The following is a 26,053-nucleotide window of genomic DNA, read 5'->3' on the forward strand; positions in this document are numbered from 1 at the left end:
CATCCCTCTAAAACATTTTGTCACTATAATATAGCAGCTATATATATATAACAACAAGGCTAGCAGAAATAAATTAGAAACCAAATTTAAATATTGATACTATTACTAGTTGAGAACATACCATGACAGAAAGAAAATTAACAATTTAAGAAATATAACTAGGAAATTTCCAAGTACCTACATCATATATTTTGAAAACAATTATTAACATTTAAATCAATTTACTCCAAAATAATATTGTTATTTTAAAAATCTGTGAATATCATTGGATTCAAATTTAATTCCATCAATTTCAGTAACCCACTTGTAACCTACTGTACAGCAGAGCGACTTCCACGACTTATTTTATTTTTATTTTTCAGTATTAACAAAGTAAAATATTGATCTTCGCTTTTTAAGCAAGTGTCTTTAAATAATATATATAATATATATTATAATTGAATTCTTAATTAGAAATAACTGTTTAATTTATTATGCCTTTTCTTTACACCTTGTATCAACAGTTATAGATGTATCAAGAAACTGGATTATAGTTTAAATAGTCAAAAAACAATTTTTATATATTATTTTAAACTATTTAATTAATTAAATAATTGTGATTTGTGTAATACTAATGGGGAACTTAAATTTCACATAAGCAACAGAAGACGATTTTGATAAAGGTTGGGTAAGTGAATCGTAAGAGTAAATACGCGATTTATTCTATTTTAATCAACTAAACTGTTCAAATACAAAGAAACATTAAAAGGTTGAACAAGTAATTTATTCTAATATGATTAGTTTACAAGCTAAATATAATTAATTAATTTTACAGCATATTCCAAGATTTTATTTAATCACTAATATACAATTTTTTTCAACATGAAGTACACAATTATTGTTTATACTTATATTATATTGAATATTTACCTACAAAAGATAGAGTTTTAAATATGTAAAAAAGTTGGTTCTTATTAGAGAAAATGAAAAAATATATGATACCTATCACTTAAAAAACAAATCAATAAAATAGTTCTACCAATTAGCAACCTTATGTAACAAAATAATATTAAATTATTCTAGAGAAAAAGAATTTTAAATTACCTACATAGTACATTCCTTCAAAGAAAATATAATAGAACACTGTACTTAATTATAAATAATGTTATACATATAGCATAAGTAATTATTTCCTAAATAATCGATGGAAAATACTACCCTTGGCTAATCCTTTAGATGGTCCTTTTTTTAACTCCATATTTGGTCCTTTTGCTAATGAATGAATTTTACTCAACAATGATTTATTCGGGCCTTTGGGTTTCACTCTATTTTTTTCATCATGCTCACATTTAGATGAGGAATTTTTCCTGCAAAGAAAATATATTACTTAGTAAAGTTATTACTTAGTATTGTTTGGTAACAAATAGTATTTACCTCAATAATTCTTTATTGGGACCTTTTGCCAAATTTTTTTGTGTACCTTTTGCTGCTACTTTCTGGTTCTCAAAATGAATTTCACTAAACCCAGTTAAAACAATATTTAATAGTTATACTATAAATCGAAATATAAATTTAATTAAAAGTAATAAAACTATGAAAAAAGCAATACAATTGAGTATAATATATTATACCATTTATACTAAATGGTAATAAGTAGTATTTTTACATAATTTTTTTTTTTTAATTGTGTATATTTTGACTTAAATACATATATTTATAATTTTTTTCCAAGAAATTGTTTATGAAACTTATTTATATTTTTTACAAAAGAAAGACCAGTAAGTGAGATGAGATATTATAATGAATGATTAATAAATAAGAATATATGGAACCAGTGTTAACCATTAAAAATAAACCAGATTAGGGAATATTATTAATAATTTAAGTAGATTTCTAGGCCGATTTATTGTAGTCTTCTTAGGATATTACCAAAAAGCATAAAACTTTTATACAGTAAAGTGGACACTTACACAATGTAATCTATATAATATAATAACAAAATAATAATAGCAAACCTAACGTGCCCATACACCCCAATTGTAACTTCTTCTCCCCCTAAATAATACCTTAATGCATATTAATTTTTTAATATGCTTCAAAATGCAGACATGACGTTTACTCGTTCCCATTCTACTATCCTTTTTGACTGCAATATCTCTGGTTTGACAATTGAAGGCGTTGGATAATCTCACCGACCTGGGTTTTAAAATAGCTAAAACCCTTAGTCCAAGTCTTAAGTCAATATTGCAATGATCACTAGTAGAGCATTTAAAGTTTTAGGGTTCATTATGCATCTATCTAAAAACTTTAAATTGTCAAAATCATAAAAATCATTATATTATTTTGCTTTAGTTCATCCTATTTTAGAGTACGGGTCGGTTGTCTGGGATCCGTACACTGTTTCTGATATTAATCAACTCGAACATGTTCAACATAGATTTTTTAGATTTTGTTGTTTTGTGTTAGGCATTCCCTAGTATTTATCCGTGCAGCGAGTCCTTCTCCATAACTAATGGGTATACCTATCATGGACACCTAAGTACCTATAACAGCCCTCACAAAAACAGGCCCGTCGGGAAGATTACTGATTACCTAATCGGCCAAACCTTTCTCGGTCATTTGTAATTCAATAATTTTTAAACGCTTGTTACTAAACATATAACACAAATAGTTCCTTACCAGAAAGAATTGTTTGCTTCAGTTTTAGAGTTATTGATGTTCATTACAACAAAACTGCCAATTGTGTCGGTACTAGAATTTTCCTTTTTGAGTTTACTATAATAGTAAATAAAATTAATATTAACTTCTTAAATTATGTATTATTAAGAGAACGCCACACCGGCATGTGTTGTCTCCGTCGTACAAGTGTGTAGCATAGCAAATCTTACGCTCAGCAGATCACGATTATCTTCATTAATTTAAAATTTAGAGTGAATTGACTTATTATAAAAATTAAAGGCAAGACTATTACCGAGGGCATCTCATAGGCTTTTTATTATATTTTAATTTTAAACTGAGTTATGACTATTTTAAAATTGTAAATTATTTTGATATCTAAAAATACTCATAACTCGGTTTAAAATTAAAATATAATAAAAAGCCTATGAGATGCCCTCGGTAATAATCTTGCCTTTAATTTTTATAATAGGTCAATTCACTCTAAATTTTAAATTAACGGAGATAAACTTGATATGCTGAGCGTAAAATTTGCTATGCTACGCACTTGTACGACGGAGACAACACATGCGGGTGTGGCGTCCTCTTAATTGTATATACTATATTTGTATAAGTGAACATTGCAATAGATTGAATTCAAGTTCAAAAGATCATTTTATAACACTATATTTAATCTGTAAATTTTATTTTAATAATATTACCCATCATTTTCATCCTTTGTTTTGAATTCATTATCTAAATAATTTTTAAGAATTTGATCAGCTAATAATTCATTATAATCTGTACTTTCTAAAGCAAAAATTATAATTCTTTCTTCTTGATCATCAAATTTATCATGCAATCTTTGTTTTACTAAATAATAATAATAATAATAATAAATATTAAATCATAAGGTTATAATTTGTTTTTAATTTTTACTTTTTCTCTGTTCATCAACATTCATTTTTTTGGTTGGTGTTGATACAACAGAAGAAACAGGCAAAGATGAACAAGTAGATTTAGTTTTATCATAATTATCACACACTTTTCTTCGTAACCAATACATATCATCCTCTTCAAAATCATTTTCACTGTTGGTTAATGTAACTCTAGGCAGTTTAGGCACAATGTTTGTAATGTTATGTCGTTTGTTGAATCCCATAGTTAGTAATGTTTTTGTCGCTTGATTAACATTATTATCAGCACTACATAATGTATCCAAAAGTACTGTTTCTTCTACAACTGGAAATACACTTTTCAAATATCTATATGAAATATAAAACAAACACATTGGAATTTAAGAAAACAAAACATAATTTGCATAATCAATTTAACAAAAAAAAAAAATATTAAAAAAATACTCACCATCTCATGCTTTAAAATAAATCCATCAATGTAAAATTTTGCCCACAAAAAATATTTTCTATCGTCTAATTACATCAGACAATTATCAATTCAATTTAACTACATATACTGAAACATCAAAAATAAAATTCATGCTAAAAATAAAAATAAAATAAGTAAATGAAAAAAAAAATTATGGCGGCAAATCAAATTAAATTCAAGCCTCACACAAAAACATTCACAAATACAATTATACACTTAATATTTGTATCTTTAGCCATCAACTACAATATTCAGTTGTTGAAAAATGTTTTAAAAATTTAAAAAAGATAAATTAAAGGGATAAACTCTTAATGTAGTTTTCAATATCTACTGTAGGATAATAAAATAGGTAATAATTACATACTAATAGATAGTTAAAGACCAGATTTATGTTCCCATTACTTATATTCTCTTAGAAATTAACAATATTCAAAAACAATCAATAAACATTAATAAATACTTAAATGTGTATTAGATTCTGAACGAAGTGATGAATGTATTGATTTTACAATGATGTGTGTTATTTTTTTTTTTATGTTTGTTTTTGTGTCTGTGTACAGCATAACTAGTCGAAATAATGCTTCAATTTCAAACTTTGGGGGTGGTTTCCAATGTAAAAGTGAATATCCTTGGTGCATTATAGAGGTCAAAAGTAAACATTTTCCAATAGTTTTCAAAAAAATTGAGAAAAACCCAAAAAAAAAAATGACAGAAAAACGGGAATTTTTACGCAAAACCAGTTTTCGACCAAATCGATATTTTTATATGGTTGTAATTCAAAAACTAATCACTGTAAATACTTGAAATTTGCACCAAATGTTAATGTTAGTGATATCTATATACAGTTTAATTTTCAAAATATTTTGACTTTTTTTGAGATATTTATAGACAACTGAAATTTTCAATTTTTCAGAAATTTTTTTTTTTTTGAAGTGTCCATAAAATTTTTTTGGCCCCATCAAAATACTTGAAAATTTAATACATAGTTTGTCATAAGTTAGTCTTACAGTGATTAAAAAATTGTAAGAATACATGGGCACAATTTTTTTTTATAAGCGTTTATAGTTCAAATTTTTACGAAATCTGTCGAAAACGCGAATATTTGCAAGTAATTTAGAAATTTTTACCAGTTATTAAGATTGGCATTTTCTTTACATGATTTAATTTTCAAAATATTTTGACTTTTTTTGAGATATTTATAAACAACTAAAATTTTCAATTTTACTAAAATTTTTTTTTGAAATGTCGATACATTTTTTTAGGTCTTATAAAAATACTTGAAATTTTAATACAAAGTTTCTCATAAGTTATTCTTATAGTGATTAAAAAATTATAAGAATACATAGGCACAATTTTCTTTTATTAGCATTTGAAGTTCAAATATTGACAAAAATTCGTCAAAACCATGAATATATTTTTTTTTGTGTCTGTCATCTCGTTTTGAGGCAGTAAAAGTGCTTCGATTTTTGACTCAGTAACTTATTCGATCAGAAAGTGAATCTAGTTGCTTTGGTGGTCAAAAGTAAAAAATTCTTATATATTTTTCTAAATAATCGGGATAAACAAACTAAAAATTAAGGGAAAAACGGGAAATTTTATGCACACTCATTTTTCAACAAAATTGATTTTGATTATTGATGTAACTTTAAAACAAATGACCATTGATACATGAAATTTTCACCGAATGTTTTTATAAGTATATTCTATCGGCCATGAAATTTTCAAAAATGTTTGACTTATGTTGTACTATTCATAGGTATATGCAATTTTCGATCATTATTAGTTTTTTTTTAAATTAATATCGATAAAAATTTATTTTTTGGGTAGAAAATATTGAAGATTTAATACAAGGCTCTCAATATATTGTTACAATAGCAGTTGAAAAATAAAAGAAATTTATAGTCACAATTTTTTTTTATAAGCATTCAAATTTTGAATTTTGACATAATATGTAATAATCACAAAAATTAGCAAATTGTTTTAAGCTAGAAATTCATAAAAATTTTCTTTTTAAATCTAAGATTTGAAAATATAATACAAGATTCCTAAAAAAATTGTTAATCTTTATCACAAAAAAAATGTCCACTGGAAATTCAAATTAAATATTTATTACCATTTGAATTTCAAATATTGACAAAAATTCGTCAAAACCATGAATATTTGCAAATTATTTTGTAGTTCAAAACTCATAATATTGTTTGTATTTATACCTAAGGTTATAAAATTTAACATTAAGTTTTCCATAAGTTGTTCTTCAAATAGTTATAGAAAAAATTTGAAGCGTCATTATAGGAAAAATGTTTTGAGCGTTTGAGTTTTAAATTTTTATGAAATTGCGTAATGATAATGATTTATCCTCAAACCAGGTATATGTATATCTATGATAATATAAAGTATTATGAATTTTGATAACTACATGCAATGTTTTTGGAAAAATTGATTAACCATGCCTTATTCAAAATGCGTCCTAAATGAAAAATAATTTATTTGTTTCAAAATAGAATATATGACAATATTTAAATATAATATATCCTAGACTGACAAATCATCTCCGTTCAGAATCGTTTTTTGTATACAATGATACCTATCATTGCATTCAAATTTAATCCCATCCATTACAGTAACCTACTGTACAGCAGAGCGATATCCACGACTTACTTGCTATTATTTTAAAATTTTTTACAATTTTCCACCAATTAATTTATGAGACATAAATCTACAATTGTCTTTTATAAATGAACTAGTTTTTTTTATTATTATTTTGCTAGGCAATTGTCTAACTTAAAAAATGACATAAACACAATTAAATATGTGATTGCAAAACAAAATATTTAAACTATGGTAGATGCTATACCACTGCATGTTTTCTTTTTGTCAGTGATAAAAAAAAATAATTTTTTCAGGTACCGAAATATTAAAATTAATAGTAGAATAATTAATTTTTTTTCTTAATCTCACAAAACACGTTATAAGTTCCTTAACTCATGCAATATTTTCAAATAAGAAAAAAATATATTTTACTAACTCACAATCGAACGACTTGTCTACATCTTTTCTTTCATAAGACAACATAATATACTTATTAGGGATATGTAAAAAAATATATAAATCTGGTTTTTACCCATAATAATTATTTGGATAAGTCTGACCAAATATTTTATTTTTAAATCAAACAATGTTAAATACTTACAAACTGAGGTAAATACTTAATTACATTTTATTTGAAATCAACTAAAATTTCCTAAGAATTTTGAGAAGTTAAATATCTAGATAATCAGTGTTAAAATATTTGGACTTTTTTATAAAAAATAATAATTAAGCTAATAAGATTAATTTAATGTTGAACACTTCCAATTTGATTTTTTTAATGAGGGTCTATCACTTTACTATTGTAGTCCCTTGAAATTAAATACATTTGAAAAAATTACCTGAGTTTCATTTTTGGAGAATAATGGGCAGGTTTAGGTAATGGACTTGCCATGGGTGAAGGATTTGCTTGTAACATATAATGACGATTAATTGATGGTGGTGTATATGGTCCAGGTGTAGCAATTGGATGCTTTTCTACTTGCAAAGCACTAATAACAACAGCTTCTCTATTATGATATCTAAAACAATTGTCATTATATTTAAAAAAAAAATATATATAATTAAAATATTATCTTACTTATTTAATAACGATTGTATGTGGGATTCCGATGCAGTAGGAAACATTGCACTAATTTTTGATATTGATTGATCTATATTAGAACTGCTGAATGGTGACATATTGGGAGTGATTGATACCCGATTTGTAGCACTCGAGCGTGCATAATTGATTGCGTTAGAACCCATACGGGGACTAAATCTAATTGGTGTTGGACTTGACTTTTGTGTAATAATTGAATCCTATGATAAAATATACCCCAATAATTCAGTTATAATGTACAAAAAACACATAATTTTTCATGTGATGATAGTTGCTAGTATATTATGAACTACAAAAATTTAATAATGAAAAATGCTCAATTGAAGTCAAACACAACAATGTATTATGTTTATAACTTATTTAACCATAAAGAATATTAATTTTAAATATGACACACCTTTCTTCTCCAACTCCATCTTCTGCACCTCTCTTATTCTACCTGTACACGTCAGACCAACCCACAACCAACCTCACCATCACTGGTGACTTTGCCGATGATAAAGCATCCTGGCTATCCACCGTGACCCTCTCGGGGCATCCAGCGGAATCCAAACCCACCTCGACATGGTACAAAGATTGGGGGTTCAAACTCAATGAATCCAAATCCATCCACTGCACATTCACTCTCAGATCAATAAGCTGCCCCTCCATCACTCTTAACAACCAACCTCTCCCGACCGCTCAAAATGTCCGTTACCTAGGTCTATACCTCGATCGCCGACTCACTTGGGCTACCCACATACGTAACAAATGACTCATACTAAATAATCGTCAAAGACATCTTTGCCTCCTACTGTCATCCAAACATCTCTCACTACACAATAAAATCCTTATGTATAAAGTACTCCTTAAACCTATCTGGTCCTATGGAATTCAACTCTGGGGATTAGCCAAAGACTCCAATATAAACCGAATCCAAACATTTCAATCTAAATGCCTCAGACAGATAACTGTTTCCCTTTTATGTATCAAATGATACCCTCCACAGGGACCTCCTCATTCCGACAGTAAAAAAACGTTGCCAAAACCCTATATAAACGTTTCCACCTTAAACTTTCAAATCACTGAAACCCTCTCATTCAAAACCTCTCTTCTAGAACAATCCCGGGTGACCCTGGCTGACATTTAAAGCATAGCTGGTGCCGTGACCTACTAGTAGTCGACTAGTTAACTAGTCCACCATCCCGTCATGAATTGCTATTAATGAATAGTTTCTTCACCAAGCCAACCATGATGACCTATATTATATTATATATTTATTGTACTTATTGTATTTTTTTTTTTTTTTATACATATAATATAGATTGTACAAATAAAAACAAATATGACACAATAAAAGAAATTTAATAATAATTAAATAAGTGAATTACCTGATGAATATGATAAAATGGTTGAGGAGAATCACTTTTACATGGAGAATCATGTTGAGTCTGAAATATTTTAAGATAAATAATAGTTAAAAATTGTATTTAAAATAATGTTGTTATAGTTAGCTTTAATTTAGTCAGTGATGAAGAGGTACCATGGGTAAATTATGAAATTTTATGGAGCAGTATCTTGATTGATCTATATGGATGTATCTTGTATTTATAGATGGAAATGTTCTATATACTTGAAGTCTAGGTCCTATATGCTTATTGATGCTTAAAGTAGCAAGTATTCTCGAATAAAATACAAATCAATTGTCTTGTGTAACTGAGGAAAAAATTTTTTTAAATTGAAACTAACTTATAAAAATATCATTATTAAATCAGAATTTAGGAGATAAAGGAATCAAATATAGTTAGTTTAGATCCTCATTATAATCATTTAAAAGGATACTTTTTTTTTGTTTCATTAAAAATAATAAATTTACAATTTTACCTACGTTCTTAGTTATGAAATTATAAAATTTGCTAATTAATTTTTTTTTTTAGATAACATACCCACTAATTAAATAAAAGCATTAACAAAAAAGTCGAGTATTATTCTTACTTTAATAGACAAAGGTTTGGTCATTTGATAATGAAGATATTTTGAATGTGAATCTTCAATGCTTGTAAAATAATTAAATAAATTATATCTGAGAAAATAAAAATTATTTATAAGTCAAGTACTTCGATTTTATTGTACTTAGTATAATAAAAATTACGTTTTCGCAGATTTGTAGCCATTCTTGTTGTGCCAAGTAAATGTATTTTTGTTCATATCTTGAACGGGTACATCTACCATAACTTCAATAGTTAAGGGATACTCGTATTAATGTTACTCGTATATCTAAAAAGACTAGTAGACTACAGATCGTTACTTTAGTGTCGTAGGTCAATACATAACAACTAAAGCAATTAATGATATGGATAATTTACTAAATTCATCAACAGTAGATTTACAATTCACTATTCAGATAATTTTTATTTACTTTTCTAATCAAATAAGTGTCTTTATTTCAAGGACGAATTTTGCATAAACAAAATTTTTACGAATACAACACGGCTGCAAACTGAACAAAAATAAACAAAATACTATTTCGGTCAAATTTCGGTTTAGCTTGTGGAAATTTTTGGAATAACATAATGTATTAATAGCTGAATTATTCAAGTAGTACCTTCGTTAACTAGAAACCCAAAATCAATTTAATTTTAATTAAATTTATAAATATTTCACCATTCATTGTTTGCACTGTTTATTAATGCCAGCTGATTTTTGATCTGACCAATGGCAATGCGTACCTTCCCGATGGATGACAAGCCCCCTCTACTCTCCCGACAGCATCTTCACCCCGTCTATAAAGTTTTTTTCCTTTTCACTCCATTTTATTGCATTTTAACGTTGGGTTATTTCATAGCGTCTGGTTACGATTAAAGATTCTTACGTCTAATTAAGCACTAGAACCACTGACACGTCCGCCTACATTTAGTGTTGACGATATAATTCCATAGCCGGGTGGTGAATTTCCACAGATAATCGGCATTGATGGTAATGCATGCGAGGAAACTTCAAAGGATTAGTGATGGGTAAGGCCTATTTACCAAATTACGGGAATAACGTAATTCCAAATTATTATACATCGATAGTAATATTAATGTTTGGATATTTTGATTTCAGGTATTATGACAAGAACCCGTCCCATCAGTATCAGGTAAATATTATTGAGTCTTGTGATAATTTATAGCATTGATAGGTACACAACAATGTCCTTCAAAATATTGGTTCCTACCATATAAATATATTATTTTTTTTAAGTAAAAATCTACCATAATTATAAAACAAATTAATAACATTTTACTATTATTTTCATTGTTGTATAATTCATATAATGATTTTATCTGATATATTAAGGGCCATTCTTACAATGCTCGGTTAGTGCCTGATAACACTAACCGGAAGAATTTATCATGAGTTAACCGATAGAATTCTACCGGTTAGTCTTAACCGACACTTAACCGGACATTGTAAGAACGGCCCTAAACCTATAAGTCTAAAGTAAATATAGTGTATTAAAAACTTTATAATGTCAATACATATCTCAATTCTCAGGTACCTAATTAATACATTGAGAAAGAATAATGTAAATTACAAAAAAATTTAAGGTTCAAGTAAAAAAATACTTATACAGAAAATTATTCTCCTGATTCAACTTGCTATACCAGTTATTTTCTACAAGAATGTCTACAAAGTTAATATTATAATGTTATTGGTTTTAAGTTTTAAATTTTAGGTTGTGTATGCTTTATTGTAAACACATACAATTAAAAAAAAATTGTTCATCTGGTAACTTAAAATGTTTTCAAAAAATTAATTATATAGTCACCCTTAACTATTTATTAACTATCATGTTTTTATCTAATAATTTTACTTTTTAGCATTTGAAATTAGCTTGTATCTTAAACAAAAACGTAAATCAGTGAACTCTAGACTGCATCTCCTAAGACCTCTATTAAAATCAAAACTAGCAACAAACTAACAATATACAAATCAATAATTTGTCCGGCTTGTCTTTACGGCATCCAACTATGGGGGCCAGCTAAACTATCTAACATTAAAACCTTGCAAGCATTCCAATCCATATGGCTACACCTAATAACCACTGCCCCTTGGTACGTTACCAATAAAGACCTGAACATACCAACCCTCAACGTCTTAGCCAAATCCTACTACTTAACATTTCACTCAAAGCTTTGAGCTCATCCTAATCCCATAATTAAAAGTATATCCTCTACCTCAATTATTCTTAGAAGGCTAAAAAGGCAATGGCCTAGAGATCTGCTCAATGCCTAATAAAAAATAAAAAAAATAACTAAGGAGAAAATTCTAAAAAATTAAAACCCTAATTTCCTGTCAGATGATACTGCTGGAAGCCTTTATTTTCTGTATTTAATGTTATTTTGTCATTACACTTACCTATTGTACCATTGTATAGATTGTAAATTCACTATTTTTAATAATAAAAAAGCATTTGAAATTATAACCCAAATCAAATGAAATTGTAAAATATTAAAAAATTACTCACTAAACAATGTATTAAATATGTCTAACATATAAAAGAAAATTATTCACTCTAGTATTTTAACTTTTAAGCACTTAATTTTTAAGAGTTGCTTATTAGTTAGTAATCTATTAAAATGAACACTTAGTTGAGAATACTTGTCTCATTTTCAAATTTATGATATAAACATAAGTGCAAATCGCAAAGGGGGCCAAATGGGTTTAGTTCCCCACTATAATTAGATATATTATAAATACCATTAAAACTTTGCGTTAAATTTTAAGATACTGGATTTAAGTGGTAGAGGTAGTTACTCGACCTTTAAATAGAATTAATATATATATACTGATTTGGTCAATATTGGTGCTCAGCAGTACAGTAATGTGAGTTTCACAATTTATTGCTCGTTCCATATAAACTTCTACCTCCTGTTCTATACTTAGTGTTAGTTATTAGAGTTTCATTAATAAACCATATAAATTTGTACATATCATTATTTTATTAAGATGCACTTAATTTTTTCAGAATTCTAAATATTTAGTTTCAAAAAATTCTAGCAGTGATCAAAAGTATGGCAGCGGTAGGGGAAATGGTACCTCGTATCCAAGTCCTAGCCGAGGAAGTCCATCGCGAGATCGATCATACTCTAGCAAAAGTTCATATCATTCTCAAAAAAGTCACAGAGATAAGGAGAGAGATTCTCGAGACTATAAATCTAGGAATAGTGATAAATATTCTGGTAAGTGTTTTTAGTTTTTGAGATATAGACAATATTATACATAATTTTTTGGTGAATGATTTAGGATTCCATTACCGTCAAGACTCAGTTATACTAATTCGTCCTTTTGATCAGTAACTTCAGTTAAACTTTAGGTGTAGTTTTCCTGCAGCTGTTAATGTAAGCTTCTGATATAGACTGGATTAAAATTCATATTCTGTGAATCCATGGTGTTTGGCGTGAATTTTTACTTTAAAATGTAATTAAAATAGTTCAGGACAGTTGCAAATTAACTATTATCCTGTTTTTTTTTCTCATTTGGAATTAACTATTAATATTATAAAAGTAACATTTTTGGATCATTAAATTATTTTAATGAACTTTTATTTTTATTTTATCTATGATTATTTAAATTAGCATGGATTAAAATAGGTTTTAAAACTACAATTACGATTTTATCTATTGCAAAACTAAGTTTTAAAATTTATAATCATTTGAAGTTAGAAATTTCCTAGTTTATAAACTATATAAAATAGTAAATACCCTATGCATCTTTTGTATCTATTCAATCACATTATGCTATTATTTAATTTTAATTGTTTTTTGTGCTTGCCATTTTTTTGGCTTAATGCGAGATATCCTTGAGAGAAAATAGTGCCCTGTCTACTTTAACTGTAGGATCTAACCTTTTTACATTTTATAAAAATCTGTGTTATTTAAAAGGTATTATAAATGTTTAAATTTTCAACATCTATGTCTTTTATTGATATTTTATAGAAATTTTATTCAAATTTTAGGGCTGAGATACCTCAGAAAATATGTAATAGTTTAGTAAATACTTAGTATAGTAAAATTTAATAAGTTATTCACTATACATATTTCCTTCAAATCAATATACAGAGTGTCCCGCAAGGATTAACCCATTGCGATATCTCACGAAATAAATAATGGGGATTTCAAAATTCTGATTTTATTATGAGATTCACAGGGATAAGAATTACAATTATTTCATTTTTAAATTAATTTTAATATTTTGTAAACAATTTAAAAAATATATTTTTTTATTTAATTATTTCCAAAAAAATTAATGATAACCATTTTATAGAGTTTATTTTTCTGAAAATATTGACGTTTCAAAATTTTATTTTCATTAATTTCCCGACTTCTAATACTTTTTCTAGTTTTGAAGAAACAAAATATGATTATAAATTTATAACTATTAGGAACACAAAATGTATTCGGCCTGCCGTATGAGAATGCACGCGTCGCGTTGCGCCAAATGTTTGATATTATTATGGTGTTAAATAATTCGCAATTTTTCTCGAAACTTAATAAAATATTATGAATCAGAAAATTTATGAAAATAAAATATGAAACGTCAATATTTTCAGAAAAATAAACTATAAATGGCCATCTTTAATTTTTTTGGAAATAATTAAATATCAAAATATATTTTTTAAATTTTTTACAAAACATTAAAATTAATTTAAAAATGAAATAATTGTAGTTCTTATCCCTGTTAGTCTTATTACAAAACCAGAATTTCGATATCACCATTATTTTGAGAGATATCACAATGGGTAAATCTCACGAGACACCATGTATATATTTATATATATATATAGCATGAAACTAAAAAATGTATTTATTTTCAGATTATAGTAGGTCACCAAAAGATAGACGAAGTAGAGATGAATATAGAACAAACCACGATCGGATTAGTCCGGAAGTAATTTATTATTTTTAATACATATAACATTTTTAATAACAATGATATTTAATTTTATAGAAAATGGTTGTTCATTCTGTGAAGTGGTCAAGTTCTAGGGATTCTAGAGATTCAAGAGAATCTGGTCAACGGAAAGTTGTTCATAGCTCTTGTCAGGTAAATATTATTTTCATAATCTGTAAATACTATATGTAGATTTGTTAATTAAATTTAACAAATTTCATTTGTTTATCAATTTATTTGTGTATATAGTGTATTTAGTTTTATATTTATTTATGTATAGAGTAGCAGCAGTAGTAGTAATAACCGGGAATCCAGGTCTGGCGGAAGTTCAACTGTCACTAAAGTGGGTGATTGGTCTGAACATACAAGTTCTTCAGGCAAAAAATACTATTATAATTGTAAAACCGAAGTATCCCAATGGGATCAGCCACGAGAATGGTTAGAAGCTTATCCAGCATCTCAACCTTCTCGAACACAATACCACCATGGTCTGTAGTCATTTAAAACATAACTAATTATATTAATATTCTATTTAATTTTAATGTAATTTTGTACAGAAAAACATTCCAATAACTCAATTATGAGATCATCATCAATGAGCAATCATGTGAACAAAGTTTCACAACAGTCCTCTCAACAACAAGTTAATTCTACAAGTAGACCAACTCATCATCAAAAAGATCCTTATTGGAATCAAATTCGAAGTAATAATCTTCCAATAAATGTCTCGCAATCTCATCATGTCTCCGAGTGTAATGTAGATAGACTTGAACTAGATGGACCTACGATAATCAATTCCTGTAAGTTAAAAATAAATAATACAGTTATTGATGCTAATAGTATTTTCCTAAATGAACTAGACAACATTATAATAACAATATTGAACAATGTTTCCTACCAAAACCTAATTTCCTTTCTTTTTGTTTTTTATAATGTATTTAAACTAAAAACTTGTTACTATAGATAGTATGTACATTTATTTATCAAGCATTCTTAGTTAATTTTACAATATAATTTATTGAATATATCCTGTTTGAATACTTTATATTACTAGCTTAAAATTAGTTTTTTCATATATTTATTTAAATTTTAAAATGATGGTATTTTATTATATTAATTAGTAAATAATTGTTTTAAAAATGAATAAACTAAGATACTTAATCTGCTGTTATAAGTGTAACTCGTTAGCCATTAGTGGCTACTGGCTGTTACTTATTGCAATAAATATTGTATTATTTTTAATTGAATAACAAATCAAGGCGGTAAACTAACCATACTTGATCCTATATTTTCTTAAATAATGGATTTATTAAAATTAAAGTTTTTAGAATTTTTTATTTACTTACAAACCCATATTTTTAAATTCTAGAGATTTTTTTTTTGACAATTTCCTTAATTAACATTTTTTAGTGTATTTTTATTTTATAATGTTGAATGTTGATGTACTTTTATTAAAATTTGAGCAAATAGCTTATCATCATTTATTAAGAAGACGTTACACACATATTTGTTGTCTTTGTCTTACAAGTGTGTTACATAGCAAATTTACGCTTAGCAGATCACGTCTATCTCTATTAGTTAACAAATTAGAGTAAATTGACCTATTATGAAACTTGATGGTAAAAACATTATCTGTGTTTCAATTTAGTATCAGTTAGATCAATTTTGTAGCAAATTATGTGTGTATAAATAAGCATAAATTAAAAATGCTCATAATTCACTTAAATCTAAGTTGTTGGAATAAACCTACATACAAACACAGATAATTTTCTTACCATTAAGTTTCATAATATGTCGATTTACTTTAATTTGTAAACTAATGGAGCTAAACGTGATCTGCTAAGCATAAATGTGTTATGTTACACACTTGTAAAACAGAAACAGCAAATAAGTGTGTAGCAGCGTCCTCTTAAAATGATTTTATTAAAGATTATCTTTAAAAATGATTTTACACATAATATATAATATAGATATTGTTTCGGATCAAGTTCTTACTATGATAATTTCTAAAATTATTAATGCTAATGAATTAATATTAATTACTTATTACTACATTTTTATTAAAATAACCATAGAGCTTATATCTCTCAAAGTAATTATATGTTATAAAATCATAAATTAACTTGATAACTACCTGTTAAAATTTTGATTCCAATATGTCAAAATTTTCCGATAAATTATTCAGATAAAAAAGGGTACCTATTAATAAAATTAAGTGTAATGCAATAGAATACTTCTTAAGTAATATAACAATTAAGAAATATAGTTTTTAATTATATTCAAAAATTCGAAAACTAAGATTTTGAATAATTTTATTGAAGAAAAAGGGTATGAGCATTGTTGGTAAATCACTCTAGGTACCACACGTTTTCAAGCTATGTTGATTGCAAACCATAATCTACTTTAAAGATAAATGTTTAGGTATATTATTCACATATTTATTTGTACGTATTTATTTACTTTTTACTTTTTTACCTATGTTTAAATACTGTTAATAATTATAAAAATATACTTTCTAAACTATTAATTAAAATCAGTCTAAATTAGCAGTCAAACATAACATCTCCATCATATAAATAGGTATAATAAATTCATTATGATATTAATTAGGCGATTCTTCTCAAACCCAAGATATGGAATTATGTAGTGGCGACAGCACTCCTACTTCAGAAAAATCCATTCAACTATCAAATGTACCTGCACAAAGGCACAGTTCTTCTACTCCTCAATCACAAGTATTTGTTCTCCGTATACATTTTTTAATAAATAATTTGAAATTAATTTATCCTAATTGAATTTATTAAAATTAAGATAAAGGGAACTGAAGTTAACAGTGAACTATGTGAAAGAACAAATGTTGATGTTGGATCAACAACACCACCATTATCAAATGTAACTCAGAACTTAGTTGATTCATCGACAACCAATAATGTTACTGAGCGAAGTCCACCCACTCCAGCAAACACAGAAACTAATAACACCCAAGAAGTTAAAGGTAATCATTTAATTTGATAACTTATCCATCTCTCATTTCATTTTTAATAGTAATATTAATTAAATTAACATATTCTAAATAATCCAATTTTATATTTTCTAGTCTTAAAAATGTAATATTTTTTAAGCTGAAAGAAAACCCAAAATAAATTTCCTCTAACCTATATATTATTTGTTATTCTTATTACTACTAATTTCAAAAATATTTCTGGATTCAACCCTTTTATATATCTATACTAATAACAAAACAAACCCATCACTCCTGGCCCCAGTCACTTCATTTATGAGATCAAAATACAATACTAGAGCAGAATATAAAACACCAATTATTTGTTATTTTTTTACCATATTATTACTTATTTATTTTATTTTTATCACTTATATTTATTGACATTGTTTGTTTTTGACCAAACAATTAAAAGATTTAATTGTTAATATTACTCTTATTGTTACTCTTTCTAACATTTAATTATATTACAAATAATTTTAAAAAATTTTGTATAATGTTAAAATATAATGTTCTTAGAATAGTTTTTTTAAAACAAAGAAACTAAAGTGTTCCCCTGTATTAGAATTAAATTAATATAATTCATAATAACAGGAAGTCCTGTAACAAGCCATGCGGAAACGGTTGTCCAAGTCAACAATGTAATGAGTTACAGACAACTTGGAACAACAACATCTCCCGTCATGTCTAATTTTGTACGTGATGATTTAACATCACACGTTAAATCCTGGCCAGCTGATATTTTAGCAAAACAGGTAACAATATTAAAAGCATAAATTTATTTTAAAAATTAATTCATTGCTTTAATAGATGAGTATTTCATTTCAGGCACAAAAATTGAATGAAGAGGCCCATATATTAGGAAGTGTACACTGTTCACGAGTATCTGCAGAACTCAAATATGCAAGATCTATTGTCCGTTTGACTGAAGTGCAAGCATCCTTATTAGAACACAAGTAAGTATTTAAATATAAAAAACCCTACATTTAACTAATAGTTATTCAATTTTGTTTCCAGGGTGTTATTTTTACAGCAACAAATTAAAACTTTAGAAAAATTAAAATCTGAAAATTCGTTTATGGGTGAAGGAGATGAAGGAAGGACGACTTAAATATACTATGGCAAGTGTTTTTGTTATTTAAATAGTTGTCAATTTTACCACAAGTGACCGCAAACTTTTTTTGTTATGTTGATTTTTTACAAACTTTTTATAACTTTGTTTCTGGGTCTCAAGACCAAAACTATGTTCCAATTGTTAGGTATTTGGTAATTTTTATTTATGGTTTTGAAGTTATTTTTTTAATCATAGCTGTCGACTTTTTATATTAATTTAAATACAGGTACTTCCTAAGTACTAATATTGTAGTCTAATTTGTTCTTTCATAAAGTACTACACCCTTCATATATCTAATTTCTTGAAGTATTTTAAAATAAATATATCCCCATGAAAATCTTAATGTTATTAAAACAATTACCTATACTTCTCAATACAAACACTTCATGTATCTGTTGATGCGCATAATCAGATATAAATTTTAAAAAAATATTTTGAATAATTCATCCTCATTTTCTCTGTCAAATCTGGTATTTTAGTGATGATATTAAAATTAAAGTTTTAGCATAATATAAAAAGTAAATTTTGTTTCGATAAATAAACAAATAAAATTTTAAAATTTATTGATATATAATACTATCATTTAAATCATAAAAATATTAATAACAAAATATTTTTTTACAAGCATTTCGGTTTACGTTTCGATTAATATTAGTACTACAATTTTAACCCTGGGATAATTATTTTAGAAGTGATGTTTGATTCTTCATCTTTCAGGCTTGTATTCTATAAATATAATATTATCTACCTCAACATTTTCAATTCAACTATTAACAATGTATTGTTTTTTTTTTTTTTTTTTTTTTTTTTTTAATAGTTAAAGCAAAATATTAAAAATTATTTTTTGTTTCATTAAGATTAAATATCGGAACATGATGAAACAATCTAGTTCATTTTTGTAAAGTATTGCATAAAGTTTCTTATATCATATTTTTGTAATATAGTTATTAATTATGCCATAATTTTCTATACATAAATTTATTTTTCTTCTAAGTATTATATTTAATTTTTTTAATTGGTGAATTAAAGTCTGTGTTGCTTAGAAAACTAATTATTTAAGGTTTAATAATCTGCAAATTATTTTAGTTAAACTTTGTTTTTATTATTATTAATTTATTTTTAGTAATTTGAATTAACGGGCTTAATTTAAATGAACTACACAAACTATTTTTCCTTGGTCAATTATATTCCATTTGTAAAAATTTGCTTAAATTATTTGTGGTTTTAAAAATGATTGCATTGTAATTATATATTATATATTTTTTTCAATATAAATTTTGTTACTAACCACTCCCTATTTTAGATTTTAGGACCCAACTACTAATGCAGTTTTCTATCAGATCTCAGCGTTATTATTATTAATTCTACATTAAAATAAAAATGAAGATGAGCAATTTTGTAATAATTAATCTAGAACTTAAGACTGATAGATATTGACAATGAAAATTAAATTAAATTTGTTGCCTTCAATTCTTAACTAAAAACAATTAGACAAATATTTATTATTATAGATCAATTTTACCAAACTTTAATTTTGGAAATAATTAAACATTGTTCTCTGTATCGAGTTATAATACAATTATTATACTAATGTTATGTAAAACTACTATTAAGACCCAGTATAGATTTAAATTATTTTTTATTAAGTATTGCATTTTTATTTTGACCTTTTGACGTTCAGAGTTATTTGGATATTTTTACAATGTAAGGGTGCATCCTCTCTATTCATTCAATATCCTAAATATTATGATTAATATTTAATAATAAGTACAATAATAGACACCAATTTAAACCAAATAAATAACAGGTATTTTCTTATTACAATAAAGTCTGACTTATTTAATTGAAACAAGATAGTAAAGGTAGTATGCTATCATAACTTATTAAAATAAAGCAATAGTATTTATTTCTGTTATATAAAAATATATCTGTTATTTATTTTAATTATAGTTGTATAACTATCTCAACAAACGCAAGATATACTAAAATACATTATTTGAGTAATTATCATCCTAATTGTTAAACTTGAAAGTTAAGTAGTCGTGTCAATGTAGAAGGTACTATATTATTCAAACATTTATCAACTTTAAAATTAAAATTTGCAGATATTACATTAAGGAATTTGTATTTAACTTTGGCACTGCTGAAATTAACTTTCATTGAAATAATATAAGATAAATAATGAACGTCTGACAGGTCCAGTATTTTGTCACATTATATATTTTAATTAAATAAGGAAAGTAATTATGTAGAAAAAATATGTGTATAGATATTAACTACTTATGGTTTTAGTTGATTTATAATAATTACTCACTTACAATATTGTTTTAAACTAACTAATTTATCAACATTTACAGTTTTTATTTAAAAACTTAATTTGTGTTAATCTATCTATACACTATTTTTTTGAGCACAAGATCTGCTTATTTCTTACGTAATTTGTGGACCAGATTAATCCAAAAATTATCTCTATAATGTTCAAAGTTCTGACTTATAAATCATGTCCAGAATGATAATAATTATGTATACTTACCTAAAATGTATGTATTAAATGTATTTTTCCTTTTGTACATTTAATTTCTCAAACTTTTCCTATTGTACATATTTTTTTAATAATATAATAATTTAGTTTGTTATTTATTTAACAATAATTTACAATTGTTATTATTCATATTTTTCAAATTTAAAACTGAGAGTGGGTAGTAGGGTTAACTTTGTGATACCAATATACCAATTCTAAAGTAAAATGCTTATATAACATTAAAAATAAAATATCATTCTTGTTTCATATTAAAAAAGAAATTATATTTTACATTTTTTTAATCATAAAACAGTGTCAGTATTATGTTAGTTTTATACCTATCTCACTAATAAAATATTGATACAAAAATGGTATTCAAGAGTGTGTGGTTTATAATATATATGGGACAGGTTGCATCAACATCCTATAAAGACTTCCCAAAACTGTTATCTACTTACAATAATAATAAATAATAATATTTATTAATATTAAAAACAACAATAATAATAGTAATAACATTATACAATTTAATATAAAAAATCTTGTTTTTGATTCTCTCTTTAAAAGCTAGGCTTGTTCTAAAGAGAGACAGTTCAATACAATAAAATGAAGAACTGACAGATAAAATAGTTAAATTAAGATATAAATCCAGTAATAAGAGAACAAAAGTAAAAATATAAAATAAACAAATTAAATCAATAAATTAAACAATTTATATAGGGAGATTAACAAATTTGTTGTTGTGAACACTATATTCTGCAGAAGACAATATTATATTAAATGAAAATAATTTACATGCATTTTAAACTGTTTAAATGAATTAAACTTATTTACATAATTTAATACCAATATTAATGGGGCTATGTTAATCAAATGTAATACCACATAAAACAGATCTAATATTAGAATTATTTTTAGACCTAATATTATAATAATGATTAAATTTTATAAATTTAAAATTATGGCTGTACATATAATATAAAATATTTTTCATGTAAATAGAATTAAGATTATCTATAGTAATAATTTAATATTTAAATGCGTTTTGCAACACTAGTATAATTTATCCATAGGTCTTATAATCAATGATAGAACACAACATTACATTTTATCAGTGATCAAATAATTCTAACAAGCTAAATAAGTATTCCTATATTGCTATAAATTTTGTTTGGAAGTCATTGTGACTATGATAATTTGAAAAATGGTCCAAGTATAATAAATACTATATTCAATATGACATCTATTTTATATATTTATAAATCAATGTTTAAGGACATTATATCCTTAATATAACATTTTAAAAACCGAAAAATTACCAATTCAAATTTTGAAAGTGGTGCATCGTCAATTTAAAAAAGGAGGGTAAGTCGTGGATGTCGCTCTGCTGTACAATAGGTTACAAATGGGTTACTGTAATGGATGGAATTAAATTTGAATCCAATGATATTATATCATTGTATACGAAAAACGATTCTGAGCTAAGACGGTTTATCTGTCTAGGATATATTATAGATTATTAAAAATTTTCAAATCTTAGATTTAAAAAGAAGATTTTTTATGAAATTCTATCATAAAATAATTTATGAATTTTCGTGATTTTTACATAATATGTTGTCAAAACTCAAACTTTGAATGCTTTTAAAAAAATTTGTGCCAATATATTTCTTTTATATTTCACCTGCTATTGTAAAAATATATTAGGAGCCTTTTATAAAATTTAAAATTCTTAGATATAAAAGGAAAATTTTTATGAATTTCTAGCATAAAATTATTTGAACATTGCCGTAATTTTTACGTATTTAGTCAAAATTTGAACTTTAAATGCTTATAAATAAAAATTGTGACTATATATTTCTTTTATTTTTCAATTACTATTGTAAAAATATATTATGAGCCTTGTATTAAATTTTCAAAACTTAGATTTAAAAAGAAAATTTTTTATGAATTTCTAGCTTAAAATAATTTGTGAATTTTCGTGATTTTTACATAATATGTTGTCAAAATTCAAACTTTGAATGCTTATAAATAAAAATTGTGACTTTGTATTCCTTTTATTTTGCAACTGCTATTGTAAAAATATGTTAGGAGCCTTGTATTAAATTTTCAAATCTTAGAATTAAAAAGAAAAAGTTTTATGAATTTCTATCTAAGTTAATTTGAACATTGCCGTAATTTTTACGTATTTAGTCAAAATTTCAACTTTAAATGCTTATAAAAAAAAATCGTACCAACGAATTTTTAATATTTTTCAACTGCTATTGTTACAATATGTTAGGAGCCTGGTATTAAATTTTCAAGCTTTTCTACCGAACAAATAAATTTTTATCGATATTTATAGAAAAAAAAACTAAAAAAGTTGAAAAATTAAAATGTCAGTAAACAGCTCAAAACAAATCAAAATATTTTGAAAATTTTATCAAATATATAAAACGCCTATATCAACATTCAGTCAACATTTCAAGTATCTGCGGTCATTTATTTTAGAGTTACACCAAAATAAGGAAATCGCTAAAAGTGAAAATCCAATGTTGTAAAAATTTAAATTTCAAATGCTCATAAAAATTTAATTTAAATTTCCGGTGGAATTTTTATTTGTCATAAAGATTGAAAAACTTGTAAGGAATCTTGTATTAAATTTTAAAATCTTAGATTTAAATAGAAAACTTTTTATGAATTTCTAGCTTAAAATAATTTGTGTATTTTCGTAATTTGTACGTATTTTGTCAAAATTTGAATGCTTATAAAAAAAAATTGTGACTATGAATTTATTTTATTTTTCAACTGCTATTGTAACAATATGTTAAGAGCCTTGTATTAAATTTTCAAGCTTTTCTGCCCAACAAACACATTTTTTTTTGGATATTAATTTAAAAAAACTAATAATGATCGAAAATTTCAAATGCCTAATAATAGTTCAACTTAAGTCGAAAATTTTTGAAAATTGCATGGTGGATAGAATATACTTATATAAACATTCGGTGAAAATTTCATGTATCTATGGTCATTCGTTTTAAAGTTACACATCAATAATCAAAATCAATTTTGTTGAAAAATGAGTGTGCGTAAAATTTCCCGTTTTTCCCTTAATTTTTAGTTTGTTTTTCTCAATTATTTAGAAAAGTATTAAGAATTTTTTACTTTTGATTATTAAAAAATAAATAATTCAAGTTTTATTAGTTTATTAGTTTTGGTTGTTAATATTTTGTAAAACAGTGGTAAAATGGTAAATATATGTTCTATTAAAAGCTATAGAAACATTGGTAAGGATGATGTTCATATGCATAAGTAAGTTAAAAAAAGGCGGGTAAGTCTTGGATGTCGCTCTGCTGTACAGTAGGTTACAAGTGGGTTACTGTAATGGATGGAATTAAATTTGAATCCAATGATATTATATCATTGTATACGAAAAACGATTCTGAGCGGAGACGGTTTATCTGTATAGGATATATTATAGATTTAAAAAGAAAATTTTTTAATAATTTGAATAACTGAAAGAACTTCCAAAGAAGGCTATCATTCATCTTACACACATATACAACGCTATTTTGCGCTTGGAATACATTCCAGAACAATGGAAACGGGCATAAGTTATTATGTTGCTCAAACCAGGAAAACCACCTGAAAATTTCACATCATACCGACCGATATCACTCCTTCCAAGTTTATCTAAACTTTTAGAGAAACTTCTGTTCAAACGCCTAAAACCGATTATAGAGGAAAAAAATCTTATACCAGAACATCAGTTTGGATTTCGCAACAAACATTCAACAATCGATCAAGTACATCGAGTTACTAATGTGATTAGTAAAGCTCTTGAAGAAAAAAAGTACTGCTGTGGAGTATTCCTTGACGTAGCTCAGGCTTTTGACAAAGTCTGGCACAAAGGACTCCTCATCAAACTGCGTGATCAGCTGCCACATACCTGGTGTGCACTTCTTGAATCATACTTGTCTGACCGTCAATTTCGAGTCATACACGAAGAAGCGATAACCGAATGAAAGATATATCAGCTGGAGTACCGCAAGGTAGTGTTTTAGGACCTATCTTGTATTTACTCTATACGGCTGATATACCAAACGATGATAACACAACATTAGCTATGTTTGCCGATGATACAGCAATTTTGTCAACACGTAATAGCTTACTGCAACCAATAACTTACAGAGGTCAATCGACAATATCTTTGCCTGGACAAGACGTTGGAAAATTAAGATTAATGGCGATAAATCGGTGCACGTTAACTATACGTTACGCAAAACCGAAACCATCCAAATAATATTGAATCAATCACCAATCCCACAAAAAAATTCAGCAAAATATCTTGGAATGCACCTTGACTCTCATCTAAACTGGAAACACCACGTCCGTCAGAAAAAAATTCAGATTAAAGAACAAATGCGAAAACTTTATTGGTTAGTCGGACCTCACTCCGAGTTAACCATAGAAAACAAACGTCTACTGTATGTAGCAATTATAAAACCGATCTGGATATATGGCATTCAATTGTGGGGTTGTGCCAGTAAGTCTAACATCGATGTAATACAACGCTGTCAAAATATTGCACTTAGGACCATCACTGCAGCCTACCGGTTCGAAAGAAACAATGCAATTCACCGTGATATGATGCTGCCTACAATAGCAGACGAAATCCATAGGTTTGCTTGCAAACACGAGACGAGGCTAGATCACCATGTCAATCCATTGGCCATTCAATTATTAGATAACTCCAAGGATATCCGACGTCTTAAGCGTCTGAAACCATACGACTTAGTTTAAGATTTTAGATTAAGG

At 26.2% G+C, this 26,053-nt stretch overlaps 2 protein-coding genes across 3 annotated transcripts; one reads left to right on the forward strand and one right to left on the reverse strand.

Moving 5' to 3' along the window:
- Positions 1-741: 741 nt before the first annotated feature.
- LOC149054399 (uncharacterized) lies at positions 742-10,130 on the reverse strand. 2 transcript variants are annotated; one of them, XM_089230393.1, is made up of 10 exons: positions 9,840-10,130; positions 9,683-9,770; positions 9,079-9,138; positions 7,688-7,908; positions 7,449-7,628; positions 3,574-3,899; positions 3,357-3,507; positions 2,659-2,754; positions 1,414-1,497; positions 742-1,346 (listed from the first exon to the last, which is right to left on the reverse strand). In XM_089230393.1, exons 1-10 carry the CDS (start codon positions 9,917-9,919, stop codon positions 1,166-1,168), a joined length of 1,467 nt encoding a protein of 488 aa, XP_089086519.1. In that variant the 5' UTR covers positions 9,920-10,130; the 3' UTR covers positions 742-1,165. The 2 variants fall into 2 exon arrangements, with proteins under 2 accessions (XP_089086519.1, XP_089086520.1); XM_089230394.1 differs by lacking the exons at positions 9,079-9,138; positions 9,683-9,770; positions 9,840-10,130 and adding an exon at positions 8,106-8,284.
- Positions 10,131-10,463: 333 nt separating this feature from the next.
- Positions 10,464-18,745, forward strand: LOC149054400 (WW domain-containing adapter protein with coiled-coil-like). The gene is made up of 12 exons (XM_089230392.1): positions 10,464-10,701; positions 10,793-10,826; positions 12,699-12,912; positions 14,547-14,620; positions 14,681-14,776; positions 14,904-15,111; positions 15,181-15,423; positions 17,234-17,358; positions 17,435-17,618; positions 18,219-18,379; positions 18,453-18,580; positions 18,642-18,745. Exons 1-12 carry the CDS (start codon positions 10,661-10,663, stop codon positions 18,733-18,735), a joined length of 1,602 nt encoding a protein of 533 aa, XP_089086518.1. The 5' UTR covers positions 10,464-10,660; the 3' UTR covers positions 18,736-18,745.
- Positions 18,746-26,053: the final 7,308 nt, after the last annotated feature.

The sequence above is a fragment of the Diuraphis noxia genome, unplaced genomic scaffold (genome assembly GCF_037042655.1).
Source record: "Diuraphis noxia isolate RWA-SAM2 unplaced genomic scaffold, SU_Dnox_SAM2 contig0007, whole genome shotgun sequence".
NCBI classification, from domain to species: domain Eukaryota; kingdom Metazoa; phylum Arthropoda; class Insecta; order Hemiptera; family Aphididae; genus Diuraphis; species Diuraphis noxia.